Here is an 11283-nt window from a genome sequence, read left to right on the forward strand (position 1 = left end):
TGTCTCTCTCTGTCTCTCTGTCTCTGTCTCTCTCTGTCTCTCTCTCTCTCTCTGTCTCTCTCTCTCTCTCTCTCTGTCTCTGTGTGTGTGTGTGTGTCTCTCTCAGTTCTGATTCGAGCAGAGAAAGAGCAGGCTGCTCAGCTTGCGCTGGAAACATGTCCAGGAGTCGCTTTTCATCTCCCAGAGTTCAAGAGTGCGGGTAGGGCACTGTCTGTTTCTCTGTGTCTAAAATAAGAATAGTCATTCCCATAGTATCTCCCTCCCCCTCACAGAGTGGTTGTAGGGATCAAAGAAGATGAAGCAGGTCCAGTACAGTATGGCTGTAAATACAGTTGTCCCCAGGGTCACAAGCTTCAAAAGCAGGACACAGTATCATAGGTCCTGCATCCAGGACTTCCTGTACCCTCCTCCTACACATCTTGGTTTCTGTCCTCTGATGCCCATGGCTACTCTGAGCTCTCATTATTCCTCCTTGTCCCTTGCAGGTTCTGCCAAGTTGGGGGGGTGACAGGACCAAACTGTACCTTCTGGTCCTGAGCCTCTTTAACCCAGGCCAGGTGCTGAGGCTTGAAAGGCTTGGCCGCCAGATCTCCCCCCATCCCTTCCCCTACCCCACCCCAGCCCCAGGTTTCCTGTTCTCAGACAAAGGCTATTTACTGCCTGCTAGCTCTGGGTTCTCCTGACTTGAGACTCCAGCTCACCTCTGTGACCCAATTTCAAGGCTGACCTGAGCTTTGATTAAGGCTGGGCTGCTTTGGCCAAACTATTCCTGCTGAGATGCTATCCATGATGAGCCTGACCTAGGTGACCCACCTACCCTGCTGATACTAAGTCAATGTTGTAGGTTAACACCACACCATTCATGTCTTCTTGCAGTGGTCTCCCTTCTGTCGTGATGGAGCTAGCCTCAAACCTTATACTGCTGAAAGCTCCCCATCGGGCAGCTTCCATCCCCCATCAGAGGAGCTGCCTATTCCCAAGGGACCCCTTCTAAGGACCACCTGGACCTGATCTGTCAAAAGGGAGAGGCCATGGTTTCAGTGTTGGCCAGGCCATGGGCCTGTAGGTGGCTTAGGGGAGGGGTGCTGCTGCCCACTTGCACAGTGAGTGGCACTGCAAGGGCAGTCATTCTAATAGAAGTAAGACAACCATTTCTGGGGTGTGTCCCAGTCTCTAGAAGGTAGGGTCTGCTATTCACACAGCTATTTCCCAAGCCTCTGGATAGTTAATAGCATACCCTCCAGGGTGCCAGAAGAAAGGTGAATGTTTGCACACACCTATGCTGGTGGAACTGTAACACCAGAAGTCCCCAAATAGTATCCTACAGAGCTAGGCCAGGATCTTCCATTCATCCCCTTTGAAGAGATGCAGCTAGGCTGAATCGAAGCTACCGTGTCATTGGAGACTCACCCTTCCGGTGAGCTGATCCTACCACTGGCTAATGCACACGATCATAGGGCACGCGGCATCTGGGAGGAGTAGGGGTAAGAGAAAGCCACAAGAGCCACAACTGGCCTGTTACCCTCCCAGAAGGTCAGCTAACTGGTCAAGTCCAACCATAACACTTCCAAAAGGGAAGACTGAGTTCCCCACATAGCTGCTTCCCCCCATATAACGAAGGCTTCCTAAGGTCACTTACTATTGCCACACCTAAACAATGGTTGACTTACATCTACCAGCAATAGTGTTCACTCTCCCTTCCCCTTTATTTCCCTAGCCATGTGTTGCCTCCACATGCTTAAATAGTCACACATTTATACATGGCATATTTCTCCTATTCCCCTCACTCCTCTGGCTCTTCTGAGTTTCCCTAGTTACCATGCTGATACCTCCCCAACCCTGCCTTGTACACACATACACCCTTATGTGCACAGCCCCATATGTTGTCCTAACAACCCCCCTTCATCTACCCACAGACATATATACAGACGTGTTCCTTTGCCCTCACATACAAATAAAGAAAAAACCAAAAAAAGGAACAAGATGGTAGAGGCCCCCAAAGGGGTGATAGTGGTAAGGAAAGCTTAACCAGGCCTGTTGGACCCCTGGTAAGTTCTTCTTTAGTGCAGAGGCTGCCCCCTCAGCATGATAGGCAAAGAGACTTAATTTCCTGAGCTCCCCCGCTAAGGATCAGGCTCTGGGGAAATGACTCAGCTATGGCTGATGTGGTCCAGAAAGCCAATTTATTCATTTCCAAAAATAAGCGTAATTGCCAAGCAGACCAAGATGTTCTTGTCGGGTGGCCAGCCTGTTCTCACCCCAGCAGGGAAGCCACATTAAAACCTGGCGGCTACGTGACAAGGAAAGAATCAGAGCAGAGGGAGCCGGGTGGGCTCAATAGATGTTTTCATCGAGCTGTGGTCGCCTGATAAGTCCCAGCAGCTACTGTCGAGCTGTTGCCATAGAGATAGAATACTGTCTCTAGATTTAGATAGTAGTGGCTGAGCCGGAGGCAGGCCTGCATTATGAGAGAGAGTAAAAAACTGAGACCCAGAGAAGGGCAATGGCTGTTTAAGATCACATAGCTAGTTGGGGGCCAAGCCAGGGCTGGAATCCTGTTTCCTGACTCCCAATTCAATGCTTGTGCTGCCTCCATCTTGAGAAAGGCTCTTTCTTCCCTTCTACTCACTTAAATCTCTAAGGTTTAAGCCATCTTGGTAGTGATTCTGGAAAGGGGGGGGGTGGGGTTGGGGTTTTGAGCATCATAAAATCTCAGAATTCTGTGGGACCTTTGAAGTGATTTAGTCTAGCTTCCTAAGGCAGAAATCTCTTCTACCACATCCTTAATAAGTGGTCATTTAGCCTCTGTTAAAATAATCATATGGATGGGCACATGACCATTCTTTAAAACAGCCTGCTCCTTTGGTGAACAGTTCTAATGGCCAGGAAGCTCAACACCCCTGTGTTGAGCTGAAATTCACTCCCCTTGAACTTCCACCAGTTCATTCTAATTCTGCCTTCCTGATGCCAAGTGGGAAGTTTGAAAAAAACTCTCATGTCCTTCTGGGGTTTTCCTTTCTCCAAGTTAACCATTCTCTAACCCTTCAACAGGGTCTCCTGTGACAGGGCTTCTGGTCCCCTTACCTATCCTTGTCAATCTTCTCTGGAGGTACTCCATCTTGTCAGGGCCCTTTCAAAAATATGATAGGGACAAAGGCCCCCATTCCAAACCAGCCATATATGGCTGGAGGACTCATCTGCTGATCTGTCTGGAGCTCCTAGAAAGAACTGGTTGTCTGTGATCAAAGATCACAGTGCTTTCTTTCCCTGACTGACACTTTCTCTGACTGACATGATCCTCCCCCACCCAAGTCCTGAGAATCTTCACCACCAGGAAAACACAGGGAATCCTCATTGTAGGGATGCTTCCAAATGCCACCTCCAGGCAGTCTGCTCTAGCAAATCGTTTGGGAAGTCGAGTCACTCAGAACAGTTGACATGTGTCTAGGGGAAAACAGTGCTGACTGTTCTCCAGGAGGATGAGGCCTCATGAGAGTTCCCCCAATCTCCCTGGTGATTGCAGGTGCTGGACATCTCTGGTCCTATGCAGTAGTTACAGTAAAGTGTTTGACTTCTTGGTCTTATCATTACTTCTGTTTTATTAGAAAGGTATCTTCTGGCAAAAATATGCCTCTCCAAGGTTTCCCACTTTTTTTCTATTTCTTCTGTAATGATAACCGGCATCAACAAGGAGTTATTATTCATTTTGCAAAAATCTGACTAATGTACAAATCTCCACAACAAATTGATTGTCTAGAGTTAAGTGTGCCTGTAAAACAAGGGACGAAGTGGAGTAGCTTTTGGGGGGGGAGGTGGTTCTGATTACCATCATCATTATCCTTTTTTTCATCGAGGACAGTAGAACTACAGTGTGAGAAAGGCCAATGAGAATAAACAGAAATTATTCTCATTTAAGAATTTACAAAGCCCTTTCCTCAGAAGAACTCCAGGGAGTTTGTAGTATAGATATTCTTATCCCCATTTTACAAATGAGGAAACTGAGGCTAAGACAAAGGAAGTAACTTATTCAAGTTCATAGAGCTAAACCAGGCAGCACCATGATTTGAACCCAGGTTCTTCTGGCTGCAGACCTAGTACTCCCTTTACTAATGAGTGCTTTCCACAGGGAGATTTTCTACTGCCTTAATGGCAGCTCTGACTTCTCTCTGGTCTTTTGATCAGAGGAATCACTCAGGCACACTTGAGAAGGAACAGTTTTGAAAAGCTAATCTGGAGAAAGGAGAGTTGGTTCACCAAGGCTATCCTTGACATGGGGTGAGTGTGGAGCAAGTCAACAATAACCAGAAATTCTGGGATCAGAGATCCAGAAAGCTGAGAGAGACCTAGAAGATCATCTAGTCCAGAGGAGGAAATGGGGCCTGGGCTGATGAAGCAACTTTCCCAAGGCCACACAAGTGATAAAAGAATCAGGGGCAGGATTTGAACCCAGGTCCTCTGATTCCAGACCCATACTTTTGCCCTGTACCATGTTTTCATCTAGCCCCAAAGCAAAGAGTGGAAAGACACATGTGTGCAATGGAAAGAGCATTGGATTTAGAGGCCAAAGACCTGAGTGTGAATCCTAGCTCTGACTCTTCCTTCCTGTATGATCTTGGATACATCTCCTTAGGTCTCTGGGATCTTTATGACCTCTGAGGTCCCTTCCAGCTCTGAATCTATGTTCTGTGGTCCTCAGTGATTCGTAATTTGTGGCAGAATGAAGGGGGACTGAATTATACTTTCTTTTTTCCTTCCTTAGTGAGAAGACAGAAGAAACTCACATGGGCCATGACCCCAAACTGGAATCTACTCTTGTTGACCTTTCCTTAGAGACCAGTGAGAAGAGGTAAAATGGTGGTGGCTAGAAAGGAACCAGACAGCCCATTAGGGGCTAACTCTGTCCCCTAACATGCATCCTGCAAAATTGCTGCCATTTTGATGCTAACCACTGCCCCTTCTTTGCCTTGTGAGTACGCACACACGTGTGTGCATATGGAGGAATGGGGAGTGTTTTATCAGGAAAAGACAATTAAAGCCATCCAGATCTGGCTGTATACTTCCTTTATGGGCCCTCGGCCCCTTGGGTGGGGAGAAAGGCCTAGTAGCCCAGAATTATGTTCCTTTAGCAGGTCAAACTCCCAGGCTAAAGACAATGCTGGTTCTTCCTGGGAGATTCTCAGTGAAGTCATCTCTTTCAAGTACATTAGCCATTTTTTTCCTAGAAGGCAATTGAGGTAGAGTGGAAAAGCCCTGGACTGGGAGTCAAGAAACCAAGGTTCTACTCCTAGCCCTGCCACTCACTGGTTCTGTGACATTTGGGCAAAGAAACCACTGGTTTCTTCCAGTGTAAAATGGATGAATGGGCCCTGATGTTTCCTTACATGGTATCTTTGCTCTTCTGACAGAGCAGACTCTTGTCTATGAGGATCACTGAGACTTATTTGAAAAGATCTGTGGAAAACATATTGCAGGTGTGGAATAGGGTGTATGTATGCTGCCAGATGCTGTGTCCTCTGCTTTTAAAACTTCAGTAGTATTGTTTATTACATGCCCCAGGGTTGTGTCTGTGTGTGTGTGTGTGCATGTGCACACACACACACAGGGGTGGGGGGGGAGTAGAGGGAGATGACTGGCACCTAAAAATGAAGGCTTTAAACAAATCTCAGGGGAGCTCTTGAGTTCCTTGGGGAAGGATGACTGTCCATGGGATAATAGAAGCCTCTTTTCTGAAAGAAATCGCATTGTCTCCTTTCTAGAGCTTTCTTGGAGTATAAGGAAAGAAATATTTCAAGCACTAGCGAGGACATTCCCAGAGAAGAAGAGGAAAAATATCTCTATCCTGATGTTGAAAGGTACTGAGGCCTGGGGGCATCCTCTGAGCCTTCCAGGTTGTCCTGAATTCGGGCTCCTTGCTCCAAACTAGCCTCTGGACGTTCTTGCTGTTGATGGCCCTTACAGAAGTGAAAGAAACTGTCCATTGAGAGTTAGGCTTCAGGGGCACATTTGAGTTCATTGGAGAAATGAGCGTTCACCTTCTTGGGCTCCCTGGCTGGCTCCGTGTTTGTATCCAATCTTTCACTCGGCTCTGGTTCCTTACCTTCCTCTGTCTACTCTTTCTCACTTGGCAACCTCATCAGTTCCCACAAGTGTCATTATCATCTCAAAGCAGATGATTCTCTTTATCCAGTCCTAATCTCTTTCCTGACCTCCAGTCTTTCATCACCAACTGTCTAGTGGATATTTTCAGCTGGATAGTCTGTAGGCCTCTCAAACTCAATCTATCCAAAAGACAAGTCGTTATCTTTTCCCACAAACCCTCCTCAGTTGCCATCAAGAACACTACAATCTTCCCTGTCACCCAGGCCTACAAACTGGGCATCATCTTCAACTCCCCTATCCCTCAGGCCTCATGCTCAGTCAGTTGCCAGAGTTTCCATTTCCACCCGCAGAGCACCTCGTGCATGTCTCCTGCCACCACCCTAGTTAAGGTTCTCATCTCTTGCCTGGAATGCATTCTCTCATCACTATTACCTCTTAGAATCCATAGTCTCTTCCAAGAGTGTTTGACTTAAATGCTACCTTCTATTCAAGGCTTTTCCTGCCATATCTAACTGCTGGTACCTTCCTCCGCACATCACTTCACATTAATTTGGTGTCTGTGTCCATGCTATCCCCTTCCCCCACACACACACAATAGAATTTAGAATTCAAACTGCTTGAAGGCAGAAATTGTTTTGCTTTTGTCCTTGTTGCCCAGTTCCTGGCACTTGGTATATAAGAAATGCTGGGTTGGTACCACTCTGGCCCGTGACACTTGATAAAATTGCACCTTGGGAGTGAGAGAACCTGAGCATTTCACAGCGGGCAAAGACCATCATTGGACATAATCTTGTCCAGCTCCCTCATTTGACAGATGGAGAAAGCAGGGCCTGGAGCAGGGAAATGCCTTGCAATCAAATCATATTTCAGATTGCCCAATTATTGGCAAGATTCCCATAACTTGTTCCACTAGAATCCCAGGATGTTATCCAGCTCATTCCTGACAATCTTCTCTACGGCCCTAATAAATGGTTTCCAACCTCTGCTTGAAGACCCCCTTGCTTCCCTCACCAGTGACAGGGAGCTCACTACTCCCCAGGCCATGCATTCCATTTTTGGAGAGCTCTGATTGCTAGGAATTTGTCTTGATATGGAGCCTAAATCTGGCTTTCCAATTTCTATGTGGCCAGATGCTCTGCCCCGCCCCCCACTGTATTTGTAGTTAGCCAAGCCAGACATTTTAAACATGAACTCAGGTCTGGAATGACCCCCAGCTTCCAGATGGGGAAACTGAGACACCCATGAGTGTTGCCACAAGGAACACAATCTCTGACTTCTCATGCTTAATGTCTTAACAGTGGGTACTTGTGGTTAGGGGAGACCATATAGAGAGTCCTGAGGTTTCTAATGGGTCTTTGCTTCTGACAGGTCAAGTACTTGGTCAACTGACAGTAACCATGGCTCCAATGGTTCACAAAATGATCTGGATGAAATAGAGATTACCTCTAAGAAAGCGTAAGTGGCTCCAGAGCTTGACCTCTCCCTGGTAAGTGCTGGCCTTAGAATATAGTGGCATTCATAGCAGGGGAAACAGAGTAGATGGATGAAACAGTCCAGGCACAGGAAGGTAGCTAGGAGAATAGATTTAGCCCTAGGAGAGCTCTTGGAACATTTTCCCTTTGACCAAAAGCAGTAGAAATCCATCAACCCTTCAGATGGTTTGCTTCTACCCTCCCACAGTGGACCATGGGCTGTGTTGCAGATTCCACAGCAAGCATAAGTGGACACTGCTGACAGAACCCAGACATCCTGGTTCTTTGGCATGGGTCTGACCCCAAGTCCTGCTGAAAGTGCTCAAGTGTGCTTTTCTTCCCATGTAGATCTGCCTTCAGTTATAGCAATGAATACATCAGCAGCACTCAGGGAGGAGGCCACGAGGACCCCAGTAACCTGCAATCTGTTGAAGTCAACGTACCCAGGTGAGGAGGTTGTAGGACTCCATGAATCGGTAGAGTCTGGCCTGTAAGGACCCTTATTTTACTCTGGAAGAAATAAAGGCTTAGAGAGAGAAAGTGACTTACTCAGGGTCATACGGAATAACTGCTGGACAGCCAAGACTAGAACCTATTTTCCCTGTAATTAGTTTCATTGCATCAGAGCAGAGTATTTGTTACAATGAGGCAAATTCACTTTCAGTGTGATCACTGTGGCAATTTTCCTCATGGTCCATTGACAGCAGAACAGTGAAGATGCTCCCATTTTCTCACCATGAGGGGCACATATCATGATGTTCTAAAGGAAACATTCTTCCAGGCATTTGCAGCAGCACTGACTTCCACTCACGCCATGTATCATGAAGCCCATGAGCTGCAGACAATTAATAGCTTTCCAAATGAAACTGGAAAATCAAGTATTTGGATTTCATCAGCAGAGCCTGGCAGCCTATGTAATAGAAAGGTCAATGAACCTGGAGCAGAAGGGCCTGGCTTTGAATCCTTCCTCTAACACTTACTAGATGTATGACCCTAGGCAAACTGGCTTATTCTCTCTGGGCTTATGCCAACTTGAATATGGTTTCTGCTTGCCAGCTGTGCTCAGATGTGATGTTATTCTATAATGTGATTAATATGATTAAGTGATCCAGGGTCTCATCAACTTGGGAGTTCTTGCTAATGATACAGATCACAGACTGCCACAACTGTCCATGCCATGGTATTCTCTGCGTCCTCTCCACAGTTCACCAGTAATAACCAATTGAAGGCACAGATATCACTGGTGTGACCTGAGGAACTAAGAAACCATTCTGGCCCAAAGCTAGCTTGTCACAGTGCCTAATATTCAACTGTTAGAGAATCATTCCTTTGGATTAACTGCTATATTGGTAATTAGGAATTGCTAGCTCTATTCCCAACTGGGACACTAATTAGAATGTTAGCCCCATAAAGAGACTTTCTTTTTTTTCGTTTTTGTCTTTGTATCACTAGCACCTAGGACCTGACTTGCACATAATAGGTGTTTGATATGAATGCTTGTTGAATTGAACTCCTGAATGCCCAAACAACTCATTTTCCTTTTCTGAGCCTTAGTTCAGCTATAATAACAGGAGTTTGGACCAAACAATCTCCAACGATTAGCAAAGCCATCAGTAGTTAGCCCCCTAAATCCAAATTAGCACACTCACGTGGTTTGAGTGTCTTATGTTTTACAGATCATTTGGTATCCATTCTCCCACTCGTTCCTCACAAAACCTCTTTAGACTACCAAAAGGCAAGTAATACTATCACCATTATATAGATAAGTAAAACTAAGATTAGATCAGGGAACTGACTTACCCACAGTCACATAGCTAATAAATACGGAACTGGGATTTAATAAACAAGGCTTTTGATCGAAATCCTATGTTCTTTTTTTTCTTTTTGGAGGGGTAGGAAGGGCAGTTGGGGTTAAAGGACTTGCCCAAGGTCACACGGCTAGAGTGTCAAGTGTTTGCAGACAGATTTGAACTCAGGTCCTACTGGAATCCAGAGCTGGTGCTCTACTCACTGCGCAACTTAGCCTCCCTTCCTATTTTCTTATTTAAGAAAAAAGAAACAAAAGAACTCCCCACCAAACATTCAGACAAAACCATTTATAAAGTTTATCACACCCCCAATAGCAAGTGATCAGTTGTTAAGAGAAAGGAGGGCTCTCTGTCCCTTAGCTTTGGTATTAGGCTACTCATGTTGGCCATTGGATTTGACCTTAAGTGTGTTACTCCTCCATGTTGATCTTTCTGTACTTGAGGTCATTGTGGCAATGGGGGAGAAGGGGCTTAGCTACATCCACTCTGCATCACTTCCTGTACATCTTGCATCATTTTCCTGAATTCTTCACATTTGTCATTCTTCATGGTGTAGCACTGTTCCATTCTCAGTTTATTTGGTCTTTGTTCAGTTGTCCAGTCATTCCCCAAGTGATGAGCATGCATTTTGTTTTGAGTTTTTTATTATCACAGACTTTGGTACTATAAGCCTTTTAGACATATGACTCTATTTTATTATGAGTAATTCCTTGGAATGTAGTCCTGATAACAGAATCTGAGTCAAAGGTGATTTAGTTACTTTTCATGGATGGATGGATGAATAGATGGAGCATTTATTAAGAATTTAGCTATATGCCAGGCACTGTCCTAAGTGCTAAGGATGTAAACACAATCAAGATAGTGTCTGCCCTTAAGGTGCTTACGTTTTGATGAGAAAAACAACACATAAATCTATTAGGAAATGATGGAGGGGGGCAGAGGGATGGTATAGAGATGTCCAGGAGGTTGTATGAAGTCCTGGTTCTAGGCAATAAAAGGCAAAAGAACCTCCTGTCCCAGGAACAGAGTCCAAGGTTCTAGTGTGGGAGGGAAGAAGAGTGGTAGGATTCCTTGGGTTATAGAGTCCCAGTACTTCCTTTTCTTGGATAATTCCAAATTGTTTTCTAGAATGTGTCAACCAATTCACATTTCTACCGACACTGAATTAGCATGCCTTTCTTCCCACAGCCCCTTCATTAATGAGTTCTCCCATTTTTTAGCCCCTTGCTAACATAATAGATTTGAGGTGGTTCCTATCATAGGGTTGCTTTCACTTATGTTTCTATTATCATTAGGGATTTTGAACAGTTTTCTTAGATCATCATCCATAATTTACATTTATATTGAAAAACATTATGTAATATCCCTGCTAGGCCTGCCTTGGTTCTGGGTTACTGAGCACTTAGGCAATTAGGGTCTAGGGAGATGAGAGATCCAAGGAGGCAGGATGGCCAGTCATCTCCTAATCCCTTACCCTCAGGTCTTCTAGTAGACAGTAACTGAATGTGGTATCTTGTACCATCGGAAGATGACTTTGCTAAAGGATATTTAGAAATGAGTGTACCCTGGAATGAAACTCAATCTCAGACCAGCTGGCAGGGGTATTTACTTTAAAAAAACATTACACTAAAAACTGTTCTGAATCAAAGCCTTTAAGGCACAAAAGAAACTTCCAGAGAAGAATCAAATATTTGTTAACCTCGTGCACGTTTCCTTGTCTTTAGCTTATCTGATCCGTATACTCAAGAAAGCAATACTCAACAGACGCTTCAGGTTCTACCTCTGCCCAGAGAACCCCAAACCACTTGTTGGAATCTGCCAAGGTAGGGTACTCCCAAAATGAGAGATGCATTTACTTTGGTCTTCTCTGATCCAGATCTCCTAGCCTCAGACAACCATTTAAT

The 11283-nt window shown here is 45.3% G+C and overlaps 1 protein-coding gene across 1 annotated transcript in view; it reads left to right on the plus strand.

Annotated features, from left to right (window-relative positions):
* LOC138142144 (uncharacterized) overlaps positions 1-11206 on the plus strand; it is a 44087-nt gene extending 32881 nt beyond the window's left edge. The window contains exons 8-12 of the mRNA XM_069063124.1: positions 4760-4846; positions 5757-5852; positions 7468-7554; positions 7920-8018; positions 11104-11206. Of these exons, the coding sequence (XP_068919225.1) occupies positions 4760-4846; positions 5757-5852; positions 7468-7554; positions 7920-8018; positions 11104-11206 (472 nt within the window). The remainder of the gene's footprint in view (positions 1-4759; positions 4847-5756; positions 5853-7467; positions 7555-7919; positions 8019-11103) is intronic.
* Positions 11207-11283: the final 77 nt, after the last annotated feature.

This window comes from Petaurus breviceps, unplaced genomic scaffold (assembly GCF_028583685.1).
Source record: "Petaurus breviceps papuanus isolate PSGF00001 unplaced genomic scaffold, PetGlider_PUasm1.0 90535, whole genome shotgun sequence".
NCBI classification, from domain to species: Eukaryota; Metazoa; Chordata; class Mammalia; order Diprotodontia; family Petauridae; genus Petaurus; species Petaurus breviceps.